At 44.2% G+C, this 24,301-nt stretch overlaps 1 protein-coding gene across 1 annotated transcript in view; it reads right to left on the bottom strand.

Moving 5' to 3' along the window:
* The window catches only part of LOC127007547 (contactin-3-like), a 249,851-nt gene that overhangs the window by 86,590 nt on the left and 138,960 nt on the right, over nucleotides 1-24,301 (bottom strand). Inside the window, exon 4 of the mRNA XM_050878716.1 lies at nucleotides 14,225-14,353. Coding sequence (XP_050734673.1) covers nucleotides 14,225-14,353 — 129 coding nt within the window. The remainder of the gene's footprint in view (nucleotides 1-14,224; nucleotides 14,354-24,301) is intronic.

The raw sequence follows: 24,301 nt of genomic DNA, 5'->3' as shown, positions 1-24,301 counted from the left end.
ACCTTTCTTTAAACCTATCACCCTCCTCACCTTCCTCTTAATCCTCTTACCCTCCTCACCTTCCTCTTAATCCTTTTACCCTCCTCACCTTCCTCTTAATCCTCTTACCCTCCTCACCTTCCTCTTAATCCTTTCACCCTCTAAATCTTTTCACTCTCAACACCTTTCTTAAGCCTCTCACCCTCTGCATCCACTTCCTCTTTATGTCTCACCCTTTCATCCAGATTTCCTCTCCCTTCTGTCTTGCCTCCATCCTTTCCTGATCCCTCCTCCTCCACTTCCTACACGCCCACTCTGTTTAAGTCTCTCAGCATTTCATCCTCTCTTTTCCTTTCTGAACACCTCTATACATTCCTCACCCCTCCACCTTCCTCTTCCTCTCCCCTCTCGTCTTTCTTGTCTACCTATCACCATTACCTGTTTTCCTTTCCTTATTTATCTTAACTTTATATATTCCTCATCCCTCTACCTTCCTCGTCACTACCTTTTCGTTCTGCTTTACCTATATCCAGTACCATTTCACCCTATCCTATCAGTCTATCTTCTATGTATTTCTCATCCCACATACCTCCACCTTCCTCTTTCAGTCCCCTGCCGTCCTGTGTTCAATCCTATCACCAGTTTATCCTCCCTTCTTTAACCTTTCCTCTTCCATGCCTCCCTGCCCCTCTCATCCCTCTCCGACACCAGCTTATCCTCCCTTGTTTCCCCTTTCCTCGTTCATACCTCCCTGCCCCTCTCATCTCTCTCCGACACCAGCTTATCCTCCCTTGTTCCCCTTTCCTGGTCCGAATCTCCCTGCTTCTCATCCCTTCACCGTCCTCCTATCCTCTTTTCCCATGCAAGTAAGTCTCCCTCACCCCTATATCCCCGTTTTATCTCTATCTCTTTCTCTTACCTCTCTGTCTCCCTTATTCATTTGTCCCTTCTGCCCCTCTTCCTTTCCCTTTAGTAATGCATGCCAGGCTGACCCATCCCTTCTCGATCTCTTCTGTCCTTTTCATCATGCAGATCTTCCTCCCTTTTCTACTCCTCTCTATTCCTCTTTCTTTCCCTCTATCGCTCTTTCCTCGTCCTTTCCCCTCTTGCCTCCTGCCTCTTCTGTCCCTCCGCCCCCTCCTTCCCTCCCTTTGTCCCCTCCTGCTCCTTCGCTTTGCCCTTCCTCCTGCCCCCCCTTCTTCCTGCCCCTTCATCCCAGCTTTTCCCATCCTGATACTCGTAATGGAAGAGGAAAGCCTGCAGCGATTGATTCTAGGAAAACCTTGATGCGGTCTGACCTCGACGTGTGTGTGTGTGTGTGTGTGTGTGTGTGTGTGTGTGTGTTTAACTGTGTGCATGATCGTCTTGCATTGTCTGTCTTTCTGTCGCTGTCTGTTTGCATATGTTAATTTCATGTATAACTCTTTTGTAATTGTTTTTTTTTTATTCTACTTTATCTATCTATCTATCTATCTATCTTTTTATCTGTCTATATCTATCTTTTTATCTGTCTATATCTATCTATTTTTATCTAATTAGCTTTGTACTAATTTCTTACCCATACAGTTATCTAATTCTTCATCAGGCTCATTTTTTTTTTCCTTTGAACAGCTTCCGTCTTGTCATAATTTCTCCTTCATTGCCATCACATTCTCATTATTTTCCTCATCACCCACCTTTTTGCCTTTCCTCTTATTAATTTTCTTTTCTAATACATTTTTTCTTTTAATCCACGACCTTTTTCTTTCCCTTCTTTCCTAATCACCACCACCACCACCACCACCATGACCAATCACAACGCAAGCTTCTCTTTTTTTCTCCATTCTCCTTCTTTCTTCCTCCTCCTCCTCCACAAAATCTAATAAGCCCAAACATTAGGCAACCAGACGTGACCTAATAATACGAGAAAGGTTGCCCACGATTCCCTGACGGCGGGGAGCGAGTATTCATAAAGCCTCAGAATGACCCCTCAGGAAGGATGATTAACTCGCTTCCCCTCCTCCTCCTCCTCCTCCTCCTCCTCTTGATTCTCCTTCCTTTGCTTCATTTCTTCATGTGTTTTTTTCATCCGATTACTCAGTGTTTTTTTTCCTGTCTTTTATCTTTGTCTTCTCCTTTCTCCCTGCTAAATTTTTCCTGCTTCCTTCTATCTCTTATTCGTGGTCTTTTATATTCTTCCCTTTCAGCACCTTTCCTTGTTCCATTATCTCCCTTCCCTTGTTCCTTCTCCTTTCTTTATTCTGTCTTTTCCCGGTACTTTTGTCTTCCTCTTCTCCTATCTCCCTGCTAAGTTTTCCCGCCTTCCTTCTATCTCTCTTCTTCCTCTCTTCTTCTTCGCTTCTGCATTGTCCCTTCCATCCAATATCTTCTTTTCTCATACGTAAACTTTTTCCTTTCTCTCCATCCATTACTCTATCTTTCTTTCCTCTCCTTTATCGCCTTTCTCCTCCCCTCTATCTTATCCGTGTTCTTTTTCCTCTCTTCCTCCAATATCTCCCTTTCTCATACATAAACTTCTTACCTTCTCTCCATCCATTTCACCTTCTCTCCATCCATTTCCCTCTCCAATCTTTTTTTCCTCTACCTTCCCACCCTCTCCCCCTGCCCTTCCTCCCCTCCCTGAATGATATATGTGACATTGGCTTTGTCCTATACGCCTTCCCTGTATAGACGAAGGTTCTACAGAAACGGAATTGGGAGAGGTCAGACGGAGACGGATGGAAGGGCTTGAAAAAATGGTGAGCTTGGAATAAGACTGTATGTATAAGTCACACGTCCTCCATGTTAAGATAATGTGCAGTGGATATTATTAAACGTGGAACTGTAATTATGTGGAGAATGTCACGTCTATAAGCACGTTAATTAAAGCATTCCACCGTTGACAAAGGAGATTGGAGCGGTTGAATTTGCGTTTTTGCTTTATATGTTGTTTTCCTTGCAGTGTTAAAAGCTGCCTCGCTCACCCTATGATGGCAGGGCGTTTCTTGTAGGAAATTAAAAGTTGTCTGTATTTGAGAGTTATGGTTCTTACTGATATTGTTGTTGTTTTTCTCTCTCTCTCTCTCTCTCTCTCTCTCTCTCTCTCTCTCTCTCTCTCTCTCTCTCTCTCTCTCTCTCTCTCTCTCTCTCTCTCTCTCTCTCTCTCTCTCTCTCTCTCTCTCTCTCATGCTATTCGATGTTTGTTTATTATTTGATTGGTATACCACAAGAACAACAGCAACAACAAACAAATAAACAAACAAAAAGAACTACAAACAAATAGAGCAACAACAACAACATGAAACTTTTCTGTAAAATCTCTCCCACCCATCCACACGGACTCTCCCCACCAAAAAAAAAAAAAAAAAAAAGAAACAACGCCAGCACAATGACGTATTTATGCGGCTGTTTGAGAGGCTGCCAGGGAAGATGAATGTCTTATGTACACTCAGATCAAACATAAGTATCGATCGACCCGTTGAGACCGGTGTGCATGTACTGCGAGGATGACAAAAAGTGATAACTATATGTGTGAGGGTTATCGGAGGTAATGACAAGATTTACATATTTACATAGAAATCAGACCACACACACCCCATGGTCCAGACTTGGTGGTCTGTCCTTAAACCTAAATAATTCTACATTAATCAGAAGGCTCCAAAACGTTGCATTTCTACTCTAGTTAATATTAAGTTCAAGGAAGTGACCGTCGAGCTTGTTTTTAAAGGAGTCAATCGTGTTACACTGGACCACTGACGGTGGGAGCTTATTCCATTCTCGCACTACAACGTTGGTGAAGAAAAATTTGGTGCAGTCTGAATTTACTTGTCTACATTTGAGTTTTATGCCATTGTTCTTCGTTCGCAAAGTGTCATCGATCATAAACAATGTTGATCTGTCTACATTCGTGAAACCATTAAGTATTTTAAAACATTCGATCAGTTTTCCTCGGAGGCGACGTTTCTCAAGAGAGAACATGTTAAGGGTGGAAAGCCTTTCTTCGTAGGATTTGTTGAGCAAGGAAGGGATAATTTTCGTTGCCCGACGCTGAACACCTAATGTAGCAATATCCTTTGCATGGTGGGGAGACCAAAACTGTACCGCATATTCCAAGTGGGGTCTGACTAAACTATTGTAGAGCGGAAGTATTACATCTTTATTCTTGAATAAAAAGTTTCTTTTAATGAAGCCCAACATTCTGTTCGCTTTGTGTGCTGCATCGATGCATTGATGTGAGAATTTGAGGTTTGACGCGACATTACATTGTGAAGGCTCATTATGGACGCTCAGATCATGCATGCGAGTGTCGACCCGTTGAGAGTAGTGTCTGTTCTGCAAGGATGCCGATTGATTGATTCATTGATTGATTGGGGTGTTTGGTCTTGGTCTTGGCGCCGCAACTGCAGGGAAGCGTTACCAAATTATCGTACTCAGCCACGCATCACATTGTATTTTCGGTTTCTGACTCACAGCTATCGCAAACAAACACCAATAAGTAACGCTTTTAACGATAACTTTAACTGGAATCTCGTTATCCTTATGGGTAGGAGAGTTTGGGGCCCTGGAACTGATAAATGCGATGTTTTGAGTAATATGGTAACGCTGCCAGTGCAGGGTTGTGTGGCGCCGAATAAAAGACTAAATGAACTATACTTAACACTAAAACAAACAGTAATTAACTAAAAACAATGTGAAATAAATACTTAAAGGAAAATAAAACCTACAGGAGGTGACAGCTATACGAATGAAGATGACCAGAAGAAATTACCAGAGATATATTAAAGAGTGACTACTATTTCAAGATCCGACACTGCACCCATCCACCCCTCATCCCTCATTTTAGCTCAGACTTTCATCACGGCAGCCATAATAAATAGTATTCGCTGGGGTCATCTAAGGGGCGCCACAAGAGAGCCTACGAGCGCTATAGACGGCACCTAAAAGAAAACCCGAAGCAAGTGCCTTAATCAACACAAAGAACAGTGTTAAGAGGGCATTAGTTTTTCTTTTGAAGTTCGAGTTAATCTTCATATCTAACGCTACTGGTGGAAAGTGTTTTGTGCCTGGAGGGCGATCAGAAACCCCTGTTCATTAGCGCCGAGAGCCGTGCCAACAAAGATTCTTCCTCCTTTGAAGTGCAGGTTATCTTTAAGGTCTAATTTGCACCCCGGAACGGCCGTTTGGCGCTCCTCAGGGTGTAAAGGATGTGTCCTTGAGGGGGAGCCGTGAGCCACGCGCCCTGTATCCCAACTTCACTTGCGTCATTGTAAGAAGATAACCTGATTAGACGCAAGTGGGCGAGGAGGAGGAAGGAGAAAGAAGACGAAACGAGGAGAAGAGGAAGTGAAGGAGAAGGCAAGAGATAAGCCGGAAAGAGAAACGTTGACGAGAACAAGTGAAAGACAAGGAGGAGAATGAGGAGGAGGAGGAGGCGGCGGAAGAAAGGAGGGAATGAGATAAATACAAGAGGCAGAAAATATTAAGTGATAAAAATAACATCAAAGTGCAGAAAGAAGTGAAAGGAAGCTAAAAGATGAAAGAAAGATTAGGAGTCGAAAAATGAGAGGTCAGCGAAACGGGAAAGAAAGAGAAACAAGAAAGAAAAGGGGTGGAAGAAAAAAAATGATAAGAGGGTTTAAAAAAAAGGAGGAGGTGGAAGAAAGGTGAATAAAAAGAGAAAAGAGGAAAAAGAGAAACAGGGAATATGTGAAGAAGAGGAAAACGGAAACGGAGGAGAAAGAAAATAGAATAAATCAGGGAGGAAAGAAACAAACAAGGGATTTTAGAAGAGGGAGAATGAGTAAGAAAAGAGAATGAAGGCGAAAAATTAAAAGATAAGTAGTGGAGGTCATAAAGAGAAGGTAAAGAGGGAGGGCAGGGAAGATAAGGAAGAAAAGGGAAGAAAAATGAAGGAGGGAGGCGAAGGAAACAGGCGAAGGAGGGCTAAAGAGGAAGGAGAGAGAAAATAAGGAATAAAGAGAGCTAAAGGAAGAGGAAAAAAAGAAAGAAGAAACAAAGAGATAAAGGAAGACGAGGAAAAAAAGAAGGAAATAAAGAGAGAAGAGAAAATATGGACAAAAGAAGCATCATGAAAGACAAAGGAAGACAAGAAACACAGAGAGAGAGAGAGAGAGAGAGAGAGAGAGAGAGAGAGAGAGAGAGAGAGAGAGAGAGAGAGAGAGAGAGAGAGAGAAAAATGAAAGGAAGAGCAAGTAAATAAAAAAGTGGAGAAACAGTGAAGGGAGATTAAAGAGAAGGAGGAGGGGAGGAGGAGGAGTGTAGGAGAGGAAGATGAGCGGGAGGGGAGGGGAATAGGGAAAGGGAGAAGACGGGAAACGGAGAAGGGAGATTAAAGAGAGGGAGAGGGGAGGGAGAAACGAGTGAGAGGAGAATGAGGGGAGAGGAGGAAGCGGGAAGGGAGATTGCGCGGCGATTGGACAGTATGACTCAGTAAATCAGGGCAGAAGATGTTGACCTAATTCTTTGCCTTCACGGAGGAGAGGAAAGTGGAGGAAAGATGAATGGAGCAAAGGTTGGTATGAGGCTGAGGTCAGGTGGAATTAGAGAGATGATGAGGGAGGGAGGGAGTGGAAGGAGGAAGAGAGAGATGGAGGGAGGGAAGGAGATAAAAAAATGAAGGAAAGGTTGGTATGAAGCTGAGGTCAGGTGGAATTGGAGAGATGATGAGGGAGGGAGGGAAGAAGGAGGAAAAAGACTGTGCCAGAGAGGGAAAAAAAAGATGAAGGAAGTATGGAACAAAGGTGTATTTAGAGGAAGGATGATGAGGTAGGTGGAGGGAAGGAGAGAGGGAGGGTGGGAGAGAAGAGGGGTGGGATTCGGAAGGAAGGGAAGAAGAAGGAAGGAGAAGGGAAGCGGAAAGGAGAAGGGGAAAGGAGGGAGAAGAGATAAAAGGGGAAGGGGAGGAGAGGGAAGGGAAGGGGAGGAGAGGGAAGGGAAAGGATGAAAGGCAACAAGTTTTGATTAGGTTAAGTTAGGTGAAGGGATATTCTTAAAGAGGCTCACAAGTCAAGGTCACAGAACAGGTAAGAAGAGGAGGAGTAGGAGGAGGAGTAGGAGGGGGAGGGAGAGAGATCTTAAAGGGAAGCAAAGGTAAAGTGAGTGGAGTGAGTGAGGAAAGTAGAGAGAAGAGAGGGAATGGGGAATTAAGGAGGAGGAGGAGGAGTGGAGAAGGAAGAGAACGAAGAACAGGAGGAAGAGGAAGAAGAAGGAAAAGGTGAAAACAGACAATGACGTAGAGGAGGGAGAAAGAAGGAGGAGGAAGGGGGAGAGAGAGAGAGAGAGAGAGAGAGAGAGAGAGAGAGAGAGAGAGAGAGAGAGAGAGAGAGAGAAAGCAGGAGGAGAAGGACAAGGATGACTGAGTTGAGCTTGAGACGCAGAGATGAAAGTCTGGGAGGAAGAGAGGGAGAGGGGAGAGACGCATCTTTAATTAGTCAAGACGAGGGCAAGAGGACATCACACGGGGAACTGATTAGCGGCGGAGCTTGACGACTTGGCACTCCTGAATTATTTGTACTTCCGCCATCAGGAGGGAACGAAGGTGGGTAACCTCAGAAGCTTCCGTCTCTTACACCAACAATTTCCAAAGGGCAAAAAGGAGATCAATCGGATTCTCAAGGGTGTTTTTTTTTAGGTTCGTGGTACAGAGGTAGGGTCAAATTACCACCAGGGCCATATAACTATCCCTGGAAATGCCGCAAACGACTACGAAAGGCGTGTCAAATTTGTGTACTTGGCAGCGGAAAGGTTTGGGAATACGGCATTGAATCCTCTCTACCGACTCCCCTTCAAAACCTCCTCCTCCTCCTCCTCCTCCTCCTCCACAACCTCTCCGTTTCTCCTCCTCAATAACCTGCACATCCCCTTTAGGACAACCAATTTCCCCAGTGACCCCTTAAAAACCACATCCTCCTCCTTCTCCTCCTCCTCCTCCTCCTCCCCCACCCTAATTCCCCTCCTCCTCCTACAACTACTACTACTACCACTACTACTTCTACAACTATTTATATCGTTTTCCATTGACGGTGAACCAGGAGGAGTAAAAAAAAAGAAAAAAAGTTCGAGATTACACGTTGTCCGAGAGACGCCACTTTCCTTTTACTTTGGCGAGGTCCAGGTGACGCTGGCTTCCCGAGGTCCAGGTGACGCTGGCTTCCCGAGGTCCAGGTGACGCTGGCTTCCCGAGGTCCAGGTGACGCTGGCTTCCCGAGGTCCAGGTGACGCTGGCTTCGCGAGGTCCAGGTGACGCTGGCTTCCCGAGGTCCAGGTGACGCTGGCTTCCCGAGGTCCAGGTGACGCTGGCTTCCCGAGGTCCAGGTGACGCTGGCTTCCCGAGGTCCAGGTGACGCTGGCTTCCCGAGGTCCAGGTGACGCTGGCTTCCCGAGGTCCAGGTGACGCTGGCTTCCCGAGGTCCAGGTGACGCTGGCTTCCCGAGGTCCAGGTGACGCTGGCTTCCCGAGGTCCAGGTGACGCTGGCTTCCTGAGGTCCAGGTGACGCTGGCTTCGAGGTCCAGGTGACGCTGGCTTCCTGAGGTCCAGGTGACGCTGGCTTCCTGAGGTCCAGGTGACGCTGGCTTCCTGAGGTCCAGGTGACGCTGGCTTCCTGAGGTCCAGGTGACGCTGGCTTCCTGAGGTCCAGGTGACGCTGGCTTCGAGGTCCAGGTGACGCTGGCTTCCTGAGGTCCAGGTGACGCTGGCTTCCCGAGGTCCAGGTGTCGCTGGCTTACTGCGGTCCAGGTGACGCTGGCTTCCCGAGGTCCAGGTGACGCTGGCTTCCCGAGGTCCAGGTGACGCTGGCTTCCTGAGGTCCAGGTGACGCTGGCTTCCTGAGGTCCAGGTGACGCTGGCTTCCTGAGGTCCAGGTGACGCTGGCTTCCTGAGGTCCAGGTGACGCTGGCTTCCTGAGGTCCAGGTGACGCTGGCTTCCTGAGGTCCAGGTGACGCTGGCTTCCTGAGGTCCAGGTGACGCTGGCTTCGAGGTCCAGGTGACGCTGGCTTCCTGAGGTCCAGGTGACGCTGGCTTCCCGAGGTCCAGGTGACGCTGGCTACCAGAGGACCAGGTGACGCTGGCTTCCTGAGGTCCAGGTGACGCTGGCTTCCTGAGGTCCAGGTGACGCTGGCTTCCTGAGGTCCAGGTGACGCTGGCTTCCCGAGGTCCAGGTGACGCTGGCTTCCTGAGGTCCAGGTGACGCTGGCTTCCTGAGGTCCAGGTGACGCTGGCTTCCTGAGGTCCAGGTGACGCTGGCTTCCCGAGGTCCAGGTGACGCTGGCTTCCCGAGGTCCAGGTGACGCTGGCTTCCCGAGGTCCAGGTGACGCTGGCTTCCCGAGGTCCAGGTGACGTTGGCTTCCCGAGGTCCAGGTGACGTTGGCTTCCCGAGGTCCAGGTGACGTTGGCTTCCCGAGGTCCAGGTGACGTTGGCTTCCCGAGGTCCAGGTGACGTTGGCTTCCCGAGGTCCAGGTGACGTTGGCTTCCCGAGGTCCAGGTGACGTTGGCTTCCCGAGGTCCAGGTGACGTTGGCTTCCCGAGGTCCAGGTGACGTTGGCTTCCCAAGGTCCAGGTGACGTTGGCTTCCCAAGGTCCAGGTGACGTTGGCTTCCTTTTCTACTACCTTTTTCTCATCCCTCCGGTAGACTTAGATACGTCTCTTTACTATTGGTTCTTTCCCTCTCTTCCGTCTCTCTCTCTCAGCCAGAATCCTATTCCAACAATCTCTTTCCTTTACACACACGTCTTTTACCCCTTCCCTCTCCTCCCCTTCCTTCCCCCTCCCCTCCTCATCATCTATTCACCCTCCCCATCCCCTGTCTCTCCCTTTCCCTCCCTCCTGCCACTGCCCCCTCTCCTTAACCCTCCCCTTCCCCTTCCCCCCTTCTCCTCCCCTTCCTCAGGACACCACTAAGGACTCGTAATTAATCGCGTAATGAGGGGAAGGAGGAGCAAACACGATCTGATGGGAAATGTTTTGGAGGAGGAGGAGGAGGAGGAAGGGGAGGAGGAAGAGAACCACGCACCTCTTAATTTAAGCAAAAAGATTTCCCATTTCTTGAGAGAGTGTGTGTGTGTGTGTGTGTGTGTGTGTGTGTGTGTGTGTGTGTGTGTGTGTGTGTGTAGTAATAGTAGTAGTCGTTTTCACTTGCTGAAGTACCGTTAAAAAAGATTGCTTATTATAGTTCTTTTACGTGATAAATTTTTGGCGCCGGTAAACGATCCAAAACTTCATAAATGGACCGATGAGCTGTGGAGTTTGGCGACCACTGACCTAAACAAAGAAAGGGGGGGGGGGGGGAGAGGGGGGGAACAGAGGAAGAGGAGGGGAGGGGTAAAAGAGGGGGAGGGTGTGGAGGGGAGAAAAGGAAGCGATAAGGGAGAGGGAAGGACGGGGAAACACGAATGATCTTGTCACCCCCCCCTCTCTCTCTCTCTCTCTCTCTCTCTCTCTCTCTCTCTCGTCACCATTTGCACATAAATTGCGCGTCGTTGCGTGTTGTGTTGGCCACGTGACACGGCCTGAGAGGAGGGACTTGTCGGGATGGGCTTGTTCCTCTCCTCCTTCCTTCCTTTCCTCCTTCCCTTTTTCCTTTTTCCTTCCCTTCCTTTCTTCTTTCTTCTATACATCTCTCCTACCCTCCCTCCTCTCTATTCATACCTCCTCCCTTCCTTCCTTCTATCCTCCCCTCCTTTTTTCCTTCCTTTCTTTCATTATTCCTTCCCTCCTTTCTTCCCTCTATCGGATTTTTCTCCCTTTCTTCCTTCCTTCCCTCCTCCCCTTTATTACTCCTTCCCTTTCTTTTTCTCTACCTTCCTTCTACCCATCCATCCCTTCCGCTTTTTCCTGTCTTTCTTCCTTTTTTCGTTCACCCTTCTCTTTCTTTGTCTTCTCTTCCTTTCCTTCATATTTCTATTCTTCCCTCATGGTTCCTTTAATACAATACTTCTTTCCGTATATATTTTCTCTTTTTCTCGTCTTTTCCCATCTTATTCTGCTTTTCTTTTTGCATGCCTCTCTCTCTCTCTCTCTCTCTCTCTCTCTCTCTCTCTCTCTCTCTCTCTCTCTCTCTCTCTCTCTCTCTCTCTCTCTCTGCCAATAACCACAGTTCTTCCTCCGCCAGAAAAAAAATAGTCTGTCTTCCTTCTCCTTGCCTCCATACTTCTTCCTTACCTCCCTTCCCTCTCTCTCTCTCCTCCTCCTCCTCCTCCTCTCCTCTTTCCTTTGCATTTCTCTCTCCTCTCTCCCTTCCCATCCCTCCTTTGTATTCCTTATCCATTTTACTTCCCTTCTCTTCTCCAGCTTTTTCTTTTTTCCTATTTTGCTCTTCCCAATACCTTTTCATTTTTCTTTTCTTGTTTTCGGTTTTTTCCCCCTCCTTTCTCAATTATTTAAAGTTTTCCCTTTTTGTATCCTCTGCAACCATTCTCTCTTCTCTCTGTGTGTGTGTTCCATCCACCCTTCCTTCCTCTCACATTTCTTTTTCTGTAATCTCTTCTTCCTTTCTCATTCACGCCCTTTCACTCTTTCTCTTGCACCTTCCACCCATTCCCCTCCTACCCCCTTCTTCCATCCCTCCGTTCCCCCCTCCTCCTCACCCTCTTCCTCCCCCCCCGTGCCCTTCCCCCCCAAAGCATGACATGTGACCAAAGTTTCGTTGCCTCGGCCGCCACCAAACACTCATACGTTACAGTTTTTCGCCATTAATTTTAAAAGTAAGTAAGTGGCAGACCCGAAGGAGACACGGGGGGAGAGAGAGAGAGAGAGAGAGAGAGAGAGAGAGAGAGAGAGAGAGATGCTAAACATATTAAAACTTTTAAGCCAAGATGACAGAGTTGATGCATAGACTGATGTAAATGATAATAATAATGTGGTCGGTTATTATGATGATTTGTTATTGTTGATAATGACCATGAGGAGTTAATGATAAAGTGCATAATTCTTAGATGTAAAATGCTCTTCCTGTCTTCTATAAAAATCTACATCAATTATTAAGAGAAAATGCAGCACCACAGGTGTTAAATATATTCGAATTCTAGTTCACACACACACACACACACACACACACACACACACACACACACACACACACACACACACACACAAAAGCCCTGTCTGAGGAAATTGGATTCAGGGACATTATGTGGGTGGCCGGAAGGTGAAGGTGTGTGTCTGTGTTGCAGGTATCATACGCCAAAACTTTGTTGCGTATGCGAAAAGTTTATGAGGAGGATTTATATTATTATGAATGTTGCCATGTGGAAAAGGAACATTTTTTTTTTATCTGTCAGTTCAGTTTTTGCTCATTTTTCCCAGTCAGCGAGATCAAAGTAATCATTAATATCGCTCAATCAAAAGCTGTATAACTATCTTCTATTATTATTTTTTTTTTTTACGCTGACTTTACATATTTTGTTTAATATATTTTTTCCGCAATTCGTCACGTTTTACTTCATGACATTGCCCTTTGATCTTTCGCGCCGGCAGCTTTCCAGTTTCATATTTTAGCATTCTTTTGCTCACGGCGGAGAGTTTATGTTCTGTTCTAAGCAATTTTCTTTCACCACCTGACTCGCGTAAATATTATGACGTTTAATGTTTTTCTATTTATTATACTTCTCCCTTGCCATCCCTGCCTTGCTCTTCACTCATATCTCCCTTCCTTTCCTCCTTTTTACTCTCCTCCCTTTCCTCCCCTTTCTTTTTACCCTCTTCTCTCCTTCCCTCCCTCTCTCCTGCTTTGCTTTTACTCTCCAGTCCTTCCCTCCAATTTCCTCCCGCCCTCCCCTTTCTTCTCGCTCTTTTCTCTCCTTCCTTCTCTTTCTCTCAATCTTCCCTCTCTCCTACCTTCCTTTTACTTGCCAGTCCATTCCACCTTTCTCCTCCCCTTTCCTCCCACCCTCTTCTCTCCCTTTACTCCCACCCTGTCACCATCCTCGCCTTTCCTCCTATTCTCCACACTGCCCAGCAACCCTTCTATATCCTTCCTCCTCCCTTCCCTCCTGCCCATCAACTCTTCTTCCTCTCCATCTACCCTTCCTCCATCCCTTTCATTTCTCCCCCCCACACAGCCCCGCGCCTCTTCCCCTTCCAACTCCCCTCCACCCCCTGCCACGCACACGCACCATAATGACCCCTCTCCCCCTCCCCCCCTTTGCTCATGTTCAAACGGCAACACTCTTCCTTAGTGACGTCTTAATGGCCCCGCCGCTAATTTCCTCTCCAGTTAACTCCACAGCCAATTAGCGATGACCTGCTGGTGGCGGTGGCGGCTGGGGGTGGGGGGTGAGTGGGGGGGGCTGTTGGAGAGATTGAGGGGGCTGGTGAAGAGGTTAAGGGGCTTCTAGGGGGCTGGGAGGGCGTATGGGAGTGGGTGATTGGGTAGAGGACGTTAGAGGAGAGGTTGAGAGGGTGGAAAGAGTTAGGAGAATTCTATTAATGAAGGTGGAAGGGGGTTGAGGGGCTAATGGGGCTTGTGGAAGAGTTGAAAGGACTGGTGAGGGCTGGGAAGGCAAACGAGGGTGAGTGGGGTAGAGGAGGTTGAGAGGATGGAAGAGTCAGGAGAATTTAATGAAGGTGGAAGGATGTGGAGGGGCTGATGGGGTTAATAGAAGGTTAGAAGATGGGTGAGTTGGGTAGAGGAGGTTAGTGAAGAGGGTGAAGGGATGAAAAGGGTTGAAGAGGATAGTGGAGGAGGGTGTCGAGGTGGAGGGTGGTGGAGTAGTTAGTAGAGGAGCTGATGGGTTTTGGGGCTGAGGGCGCTTAGTGGCTTTTGAGGGGTGGAGAGGATGAGGATATGGAGGGGCTGGTATAGGGAAGGCTGGTGGAGAGGGTGAAGACTGTTGAGTGAGAGGGGATGAAGGACTGAGGGATGTGGAACTACAACAGCAACACTCCATCCCCCCCCCCCCCCCCCACACACACACACACAGCATTCCCTCCCGCAACACAATCACCACAGGAAGAAAAACACAATCACCACAGGAAGAACAACAAAACATACTTCCAAATAACTTTACAAAAAAAAAACCTTTCCCTCAACACAAAAGCAAAACCACAACACAGTACCAACACAAGACGCTCGCCCATAACATACGGAAACAAAATATCACCACAGTAAAAACAACCCACGCTCCCTCACAAACGGAACACATAAGCACAACTACAACAGTTTAAACATTCGTCGACAGCACACTGAAACATCGTAGCACCAAAATATCATCGCAACACAGCAATACTATTAACACAGCAACACTCACCCCCCGTCACGGAGCAGGATAGGTTGAGCATTTCGCCCTCGTAGAAAGGTCCCACATCGGAGTGCGCGCGCAGGGGCAGCCCGTGAAGACCGCTGCCCACACGGATGGTCGGGCCCGCGCTGGGGTCCGCTGCAACAAAAGAAACACGGCACTTTAGCAAGGTCATTAGGCCGGCATGGGGTGAGAGGTAGGGGTTAGGGAGTGTTATACCTAATGAAATGCGAAAAAACAAAGACATGGTGAGAAAAATAATGAAATTGGATTAATCATGGCTAAATAAAAGGAAAAAAACTAATCATACATTGGATTTGGTGAAGTAGGTGTTATGGAAAGCTATATAATATGAAAGCAAAATCATGTCATCAGGCATTGAGTAAGTAGTAATAGGTGTTGTGGAATGCATAAATAGAAAAAGAGATAAATAGAAAAAGAGGCATAGAACCAAGAAATAAAGTCGTGAAATTATGTAAGTAACGACGGAACACGAAAGATTCAGTCATCAGGCAGGGCTGAAGCTGCGTGCGACAGGTTGATGCTGGTAATGGTCAAACAGTATTAATGAATGCTGGACTGACTTAGCATCGAAACAAAGCATAGTCTAGCCTAAAGTAAACAGGTGATCCAATACCCCCAAAAGACACTGTTAGGCCGTGATCTGGCCCTGAAGACACACCGCTAACGGAATGTTACCGCCGCTCGTGACGAAGTGTTGCTCCCGCTGATCAACAGTTTTCAGTGTTAGTTGATATTCAAGCGGCTACATTGTAGTAAATAAATACAGGAGGAAATACATTACGGTCTGAACCTTATTAAAATTTGTCCGGGTATTAAGAGCCGAGAGTTACGTGACCGTTCAGCAATGCATTACACGAGCAGTGATCAGCAGATTTTTTTTACTAATTAATTTATGCTCTCGAGTCTCTTCCTTTACTGTAGGAAAAACGCGCGGGAAAAATATTTGTGTCCTTGATCATCGGGAATATACTATTTTTTTTACAGGAGAGGAAGCAGCTCAAGGGCATAAGAGTAGAAAGAAAAAACCCGCTAAATGCTGCTCCTAAAAAAGATAAAAGAGTGACCAAAAGAGTTCAATTTCGAGTCTGAGAGAACTTAAGAGCCGAACCCATGAACGCAGTAACGCGTAGAGGTTCCAGTACCATTAGGACAGAGGAAGTATCAGGACACTTCACCTCCCGAAATTAAGCTCCCTTTTTGGCCACTCCTCTGTACCCTATTCAGGAGCATAACTAGCGGGCATTTTTTTTTTTACGCCCTTGAACTGTCTTTGCTGTAACACACACACACACACACACACGATTGACAGTTAGGAAAGGTGACGAGTCTAGGGAAAGATTGCCTAATCGTAAATATATACTCAACATTCATCTCTTAAGAATATAACATGTAGATATTAGAACACGTAAATGAATAAACGCAAGAATAGACCCAATTACTTATAATGAATATAATTAACTAGAAACAGTCCAATTAATTTACAATAACAATAAATCCTTATCCTACCTTAACATTAGCGTTTTACATATAAATAATTTGTCCAGCAATAACACCAAAGAAAATGTTTAAAGTTTCCCACCACAACACCTTACTTAGAGGAGTCACAGCCGATAACGTAAGAGGCAGGAGGGCCAACCACCTGTAGTCAATGCAGCAGCTGAGAGACCACTGAATTCGTTTACACCGTGCCCTCGTCTTATAACCTCGACCCCTGACTCGATACATTATTTGTTGCCTCGTGAAGCGAGGGAAATCTTGAAAACTAGGGGCAGGAGCAGGCCCAAAACATCATTCGAGATCTCGTGAAACTGAATTGCTCGAAAGGTGAAGTGTGAGTTAACCAGTGTTTACATGCGTGTGTGTGTGTGTGTGTGTGTGTGTGTGTGTGTGTGTGAGCCACACGAGAACCGTTACAACACACACACACACACACACACACATCGGCGCATTAACCTAACAGCAAAAGTTTTCGTCGTCACCTCCGTCGGAAAATTCACTTCACGTATCCGTCAGTGTGTGTGTGTGTGTGTGTGTGTGTGTGTGTGTGTGTAAGATGGAAAGAGTGAGACACATTTGTTAGATCACCTAAAGAATTCAAGATTAAACAAAGAAAACAATGACAAGGGAAAAAGAGCAAGAATAACGTAAACAAGCAGGAGAGGAAAGAGCCACTGAGTATCATATAAATCAAAAGTAGAGAGTAAGGAAGGTAAAGGGAAGGCGGTAGTGGTAGTAGTAGTAGTAGTAGTAGTAGTAGTAGTAGTAGTAGTAGTAGTAGTAGTAGTAGTAGAAATAGTAATAGGGGTAGTATCACGGAACCACTATAAATAAGATTCGCCTGCGCCATTAACGGGCTGGAGCAGCAACAACAACAAAAAAAAATAAAGTGTAAAGATGTAGTAGTAGCAGTAGTAGTAGTAGTAACAGTAGTAGTGGCAGTAGTCGTGTTGGTAGTAATAACAGTAGTAGTGTAAATAAGAGGAAATAAATAAAGATATAAAAACATGGAATCTCATTTGCAGGACATATTTCTCACTTTTTATTTCATTTTTTTATTCCATGTTTAATCATTATTTTTGTTTCATCTTTCGCGTTTGGCTTTTGTTTTGAATATATAATTTTTTTTCATTACACTAAAATTCAATTGATAGAGTTTCATAAATTCATACATATATAATTAATTCTATTGACGACGCTTTTTAATCTCACACTTTTTTTTGGTTTTATATATTTTCAGAAATACTGTGCCGACTCTCTCTCTCTCTCTCTCTCTCTCTCTCTCTCTCTCTCTCTCTCTCTCTCTCTCTCTCTCTCTCTCTCTCTCTCTCTCTCTCTCTCCCTCTCTTAATAATAATAAAAATAATAATAAAGAACATGAAAGTGTAGGTACCCAGTAAACTTGGTAATATTTTCCTTCCCTTTCTTTTCAACAAACACACTCTCTCTCTCTCTCTCTCTCTCTCTCTCTCTCTCTCTCTCTCTCTCTCTCTCTCTCTCTCTCAATAATAATAATAATAATAATAATAATAATAATAATAATAATAATAAAATCTAATACACGAAGAGAGAGAGAGAGAGAGAGAGAGAGAGAGAACATGAACTTAAGTGTAAATCTGATAATCTTTGCTTTCGCTTTCTTTTCTCTCTCTCTCTCTCTCTCTCTCTCTCTCAAAACAAAGGCTGCGGGGGAGGGAGTTCAACAACAACACCCATCCCTTGGCGAGGACTGGGAAAGCTTTGGAATTATTTGCCAAGTTTACTAATATCACGAAATTCACTGTTACCTTCTGGCTGGGAGAGAGAGAGAGAGAGAGAGAGAATATACCAAGTTGGAAGGAAAAGATTACGTAACTTACTATACTTTCACACTTACGCCTTCCAGTCTCTCTCTCTCTCTCTCTCTCTCTCTCTCTCTCTCTCTCTCTCTCTCTCTCTCTCTCTCTCTCTCTCTCTCCTCTTTTACGTCTTCCTCCTATTATTCCCGCTTCCCTCTCTTCTTATTTATTTTCTCTCCTATTTCTTTCGTTAGCTTTATAAACTATTTCTCGTCTTCTCCATTTCTTTTTGTTTGTTTTTGTTTCCACTGTTATTGTCGATCATATCCCGTGTATTGCGTTTCCTCCTCCTGTTCCCTCTTATTTTCTTTTCTTTCATCTCATCTTTCCGCTTTTTATTGCTCCTGCAGTGTTAGCTTATTTTTCTTTTCTTTTTCCTTTAACCATTTTCATTATATTTCGTCTCCGCTTCCTTGTCTTTTCACAGTATTCTTTTCTTTTTCAGATTATTTTTTCTCCCTCTAGTCTCCCCTTTCTCCACCTTAGCTTCATTTCTCCCTTCTGTCCTACCATGTTTTGATCATTATTCTATTTTATTTTATCTTTCTACCTATCTCTATCTATATACCACTCCATCTATCTATCTGTCTATATTCCTATCAATCCATCTGTTTTTCTATCTGTCCATCTATCTATCCATATTCATTTATTTTGTTGCCGCCAGGAAGTCAATGTCAAGGACAACGGCAAACATAAAGTTTCCTCCCGGCATCCTGGGCACTAATTATCGTACACCTGTCTTCACCTATTGTCACTTTGGGAGCTTCACGTTTTAATTAAGTCTCACCACCTCTGACAACATAAGAGCATCACGGTCACCCCCAGCTAACGTAATAACACCTATATAACAATTACATTCAACGAGAAAACAACCAACTTATTAACACAACTATAACCACGACAATCAACGAAATAACAAGGTAATTACTACTATCAATACTCCGCCTCCTCCTCCTCCTCTTTCTCCTGCTCCTCTTCCTTCCTATCTCTTCCTCACTCATCACCTCCTTGTCTCCTTTCAATCTTATCGTCAACCACCACCACCTTCATCTCCTCCTCCTCCTCCTCCTTTTCCTTTACCATCAAATCTGCTTATTGCTTCTCCTCCTCCTCTTCCTCTCTTTCTCTTCCTTAATCACCATCTAAATCTTCTTATTCTCCTCCATTCTTCCTTTATCTGAATCACCACAACCTCCTCCTCCTCCTCCTCCTCTTCCTCTTATTTTACAGTTGCTCATTTTTCCACATCCTCCTCGTTCAGTTCCTCCTCTCTTCCTCTTCCTAAACACCATCTGTACCTTATTATTCTCCTCCATTCTTCCTTTTTTGGGGGGGTCAATTCTATAGCCTCTTCTCTCTAATTCTCTCCTTGCTTATACTTTCACATCATCCTCCTTCATTTCCTCCTCCGCCTTCTCAGTTCCACTTCCTAAATCACCGTCTATACCTAATTATACTCTTCTAATTTTCCTATATATGAATTACATCCACAACCTCCTCCTCAACTTATACTTGCTCTTACTTGTACCCTCGTTGTCCTCTCCCTCCTCGTCCTCTCCTCTTCACGCCCAGTCAGTCAATCAATCCACACGCAAATGACTGACAGGCTTATGACATCACTGCCCGCTTGTCTCAGTCGCCAGGGAAAATGGATGCAATATTGCGAATGGGTAACTCCTGTGTTTTGTCCTTATTCTTTATGCTTATGTTGATTAGTTGGTATTGTTTATAGTTTTTTTTGCTTTAGGGATATGAAGTTTATTTATTGACATTATTTGTTTATATTTTGTCAGTTTTAAAGACGAAAATGGCAATACTGGAGACTCGTTTTCCGTCTCATCAAGCACACGAGCCTTTCTCTCTCTCTCTCTCTCTCTCTCTCTCTCTCTCTCTCTCAACAACCATCAGTCAGTCATAAAAACGCGATGCTTCACTTATTATCCGACTCTGTTTCGAATCTGTAATAGGCGAACGATCTCTCTCTCTCTCTCTCTCTCTCTCTCTCTCTCCCTAAGTACAGTCCTTCAGCCTAGAGCAGTGTAATGAACGCTAATGTTATGACGTTTCAAAAATACTTCAGTCTGCAGTATTACAGTGGACCAACAACTCTTCCCCCAGTCTCTCTCTCTCTCTCTCTCTCGAACACCATGTCCACTACTATGTGAAGTGATGGTTTAAATGAAGCCTCCATTCCCCTATTTCTCTTTTTTTTCTATCCTCTCTTCCCCCTATCTTCCTCCTCCTCCTCCTCCGCTGTCTCTCTACCTGTACACTACCATCAAAATCATTTACTCTCCCTTCTCCCTCTCTACAATTCTGCTCCATTTATAAAACAAGTGCATGAAACAATAAAAAAGAACCGTAATATTCGCAAGAACAAAATAAACAAAACAGGTCGTAGGTATGTGGGTCTCATATATGATTTTAAAACTTTATATAGCTCAGTCAGTCATATGCCTTAGTAAATCAAAGGTATATACAACAAAAGTTAATAGAAGAAATTGATATGATGGCACTATTGCACCTTGTAAGGATGATAGGCTAGGGAGACGATAGCCTATTACTTCAATATCACTTCCGGCGCCGTTGCCAACACCACAATCAACGCCTTAAATATATTACTTCTGCCACAATCACCACCACATAAACAAAAAAAGAATTGTAAAATGACGTGCCTGCAGAGAGAGAGAGAGAGAGAGAGAGAGAGAGAAAGCAATAGCCTAGTCCAGTCGTTCTCATGAATTTCTTACTATGCTAATATTAACGAGAAAAAAGTTTATACAGCCTAGCTTATTACATTATTAGATTAGAAAACTCAATTCAGTAAGTTCATTTACATCGAAACATTACTGTAGCCGTTTAAATGTCTTCAGCTCAGGCGCAGAACACACTTACGGCGCTTGTCGAAGTAGAGCCACGAGAACAGTGAATATTAAGACGGCAATATAACTTCATGAACATACGATTTAACGGTACAGCCTTTTTATGAACCGTTTATATATTGCAGTGGATCACGGCAGAGTTCCAATCCATCCATGGTTATAAGGGAAAAGCACAGATGGGTGAGAAGGGAACCAGTACCCGCGGATGAATACAACCGCCCGCAGCCACCCTTGAAACCTCATTACATCACTCGCCGCGGGGACTTCAAGGTAGGTAGATGTAATGTTGTAGAATAGGGCATCAAATTTATTATTATTATTATTTATTATTACTTATTATATATACTAAGTGTTTGGCTACATGATGATAATGTATTGGTGTAGTGTTATGTAGATCTTGTATGTGTTTTTAATTGCTCTTTATTTTCTGGCTAATGAGTAGTTATGCAACACCGTAATTAGACCATTGTATGCATGTGTTTGTATGTGTTCGTGTTTGTATGTGATTGTGTTTGTATGTGCTTGTGTGTGTATGTGTTTGTGTTTGTATGTGTTTGTGTCTGTTTGTATGTGATTGTGTTTGTATGTTTGTATGTGTTTGTGTGTGTATGTGTTTGTGCTTGTGTTTGTATGTGTTTGTGTATGTGTTTGTGTGTATGTTTTTGTGTGCATGTCCGTATGTATTTCTATGTGATTGTGTTTGTATGCTTTTGTATGTGTTTGTGTTTATGTTTGCATGTGTTTCTGTGTTTGTGTTTGTTTGTGTGCACGTGTTTGTATGCATGTGTTTGTTATGTATTGGCATCCATATATAGATTCATTTATTTTCCTGGAGGAGAGTTACACAGCGGGGATGACGTGTTGTAATATTCGTACGTTGCTTTTTTTGCCGGTGGAGTGTGAGGTTGGGAGGGAACCAGATGGCGCTCGTGTGACTCAGTTCTATACGTGACTTTTTATCTACGTATTTGTTGTTTTCGTACATTGTCACGTCGTATTTTACACTAGTTCACCCATTCCTGACTCTTGCATGTCTCATAGCTCTTTGCAAACGGTTGGTGATGTAATAATTAAGAGTGACCTCACCTTCACGTCATCAGCTCAATCTACCTGAGCCGGACTACACCGGGCCTCCCTTCCCCGCCACACACACACACACACACACACACATTAGCTGCCACTAATCTTATATATCACCAACGATCCACTTGTATTATTGAGTGTTGCCAAGTAAAATTTCTGTACACTCAATTCATGACCAACGTTGCTCCCATTGAACCTGAGCGCTGCCACTTGTTATTATTATTATTTTTTTTATGCACAGAATACTTCATATAACCCACAGGTGTCCTTTGCAGTGACAGGTTTATTTCCGGAATAATACCGTTTTGTGTGTTAGGAACGATTTTGACTTGTTGGGAGGCAGATATGATACATTTTCTATCAAGCCAATCGACATAGCCTAGGACACGGGAAGAGTGGCTGCCAGCTGGCGGCGAGGGGCAGCGCTGTGTTGTGTGAATTTAATAGAGGGGTGAACAAGGCCTCTCTCTATACTTGTTTTGCTCGCTTGTGGTGGTTTTAAATATGCTCTCTGACGTAATCTGTTCTGGATGGAATTCAAGGCTAAACATTTAAATTTTTAAGCGTTAGTTGTTATTTTAAGGAAAATATTTAGTGCTGTTGTAAACACGCTTTCTGACGTTACATACTTTAGATTGGAGGCTAGGCTAAACTTTTATTTTTTTGGTGGTTAGTTGTAATTTAATAAGTAATGATTTAAATGGTTGTTTAGTCGTAAATTTAAGGAAAACCTTTAGAATAATATTTTTTTTTTATTTTGCTCATTTCCCTATTTCATTAGTTTTTTTTATATTACTCAACGAATGAGAAAATCTATACTGCGGGGATCAGATCGCCGTATGTTCTGTTTCGCAAAATGATGACGCAGTGGTGATCGCTGCTGGTTAGGATGACACCTATTTAATAACGAGGCCTTTTGAGTTGTTTTGAGCTTCGGTGGTGCAGTGGTTAGCACCTTTCAGTTTCGAATCCACTTTCTTGAGCTCGAATCCCGGCCGGTATTGTTTTACAGCAAAGGAGGAACCTCCATGAAAAAAAAAAAAAGAAGCTCGCTACGTCGCTGCTCCCCAGAAGCGAAAATCAAAAGGTGTTCTTCCCTACCTATTTATATTTTGTGTATATATTCATTTATCTGTAATCTAAATGGTATTACCGCACATATTTAAGAATTAACGGTATACATTATCGTGCAAATTGCGTAAATTTAAGCTAATAAAGCAAAAAAATCTCAAGTAAGCAAAACTTAGTCCGAAAATTATTGAAAAAGGTCTGCATGGTCGGCTGGGCAGAGACATCGCAAAATGTGAGATAGATTGTGCCTTGCTTTTTCCCTTTTCTCTCTCTCTCTCTCTCTCTCTCTCTCTCTCTCTCTCTCTCTCTCTCTCTCTCTCTCAACTTTTCTCTCTCTGGGTCAGGTTTAGCATTTTTTTTTTCCCTCGGGCTAGTAAAAGTCTGTAGGACACGCACACACTAAAGAGTCTCTCTCTCTCTCTCTCTCTCTCTCTCTCTCTCTCTCTCTCTCTCTCTCTGGGTGTGGAGGCCTCGGGGATTGTGATCGAGAAGCCGTTAAAAGACGTAAAAATAAGTGGTGACCAGTCTCTCTCTCTCTCTCTCTCTCTCTCTCTCTCTCTCTCTCTCTCTCTCTCTCTCTCTCTCTCTCTCTCTCTCTCCCCGTCGTTATCGGTAAATTGTTTTCTATCGGTTTTTCATTTTGCTCAATAGCTTTGGTTTCGTTTGTACACACACACACACACACACACACACACACACACACACACACACACGCACATTACCTCCATTCTCATATATGTGATTTTTGTTCCTTCACGGATTAATCAACAGTACAAATACCAAGTTATTATGTTTTGTTTGCTAGATTTTTTTTTATGGTTGGCCGGCCTCAAGGTTAATGGAACAGTATTGTACTGACCTCGGCGTGGATTATGTTGGCTCATGTATTTTTGCAGTTTTTTTAAGTAAAGGAAGCAGGTTACGGAGAAAAAATGTTTTAACTCGGTACGCGCTCCCCTGTAAATAATAATAATAATAATAATAATAATAATAATAAAAAATAAAAAAAACAGCTGGAGTGGCTTATGGTCGGTCATCCGTAGTGTTGTTTGATGGTTCAGTGTAGTTTTTCTAACTTAACTTTTCCCTCTTTTTTATTGTATCATTCAGTCGTTGGCCTTTGGTGTTGTATTGGCTTTAGGACCGATTAGGATAATATTTTTATAGCTACAATCCACAAACCAGTCACATTATTTCATTTTTTTTTTTACTTATATCATTTATTCTCATTATGAAGGTAACAGCTGGCAATATGTAAAGGGAGATGACACTTATTGAAGCTGCAAGAATCTGTAGGGGAAGAAAACTAGGTTAGAGGGAGTCGAGTATGAGAGGGAGGGATGATGATAGTTAAGCGGGAAGCATCATTGGGGAAGGCAGGGGGGGGGGGGGGGCAGAAGCAAGGCATTGAAAGGGAGAAAATGCAGTTAGAGATCAAGTTGTGAGGGACGAGGGAGAGGGAAATGGAGCGTGGGGGAGATTGGTATGGAGGGGAGGGAGTGGAGGGAGGAGCTAAATAGTTATGATGGGGGATACGATTTGGGATGGGGGGAGGGGGGGGGGTGTAACCAATGCTCTGGGGTTGAATATTATTTCATTTTTATGCCGTATGTTTTTGTTTTTTCCCCTCATTACGTGTTCTTCATATTCGTTTCTCAGTTTACATCTATTCAGCCATCTCATCCTCCTAA

Source organism: Eriocheir sinensis, chromosome 35 (genome assembly GCF_024679095.1).
Source record: "Eriocheir sinensis breed Jianghai 21 chromosome 35, ASM2467909v1, whole genome shotgun sequence".
NCBI lineage: Eukaryota > Metazoa > Arthropoda > Malacostraca > Decapoda > Varunidae > Eriocheir > Eriocheir sinensis.
The sequence above is the reverse complement of the archived record's forward strand: the minus strand, read 5'-3'. Positions and strand labels throughout refer to the sequence as shown.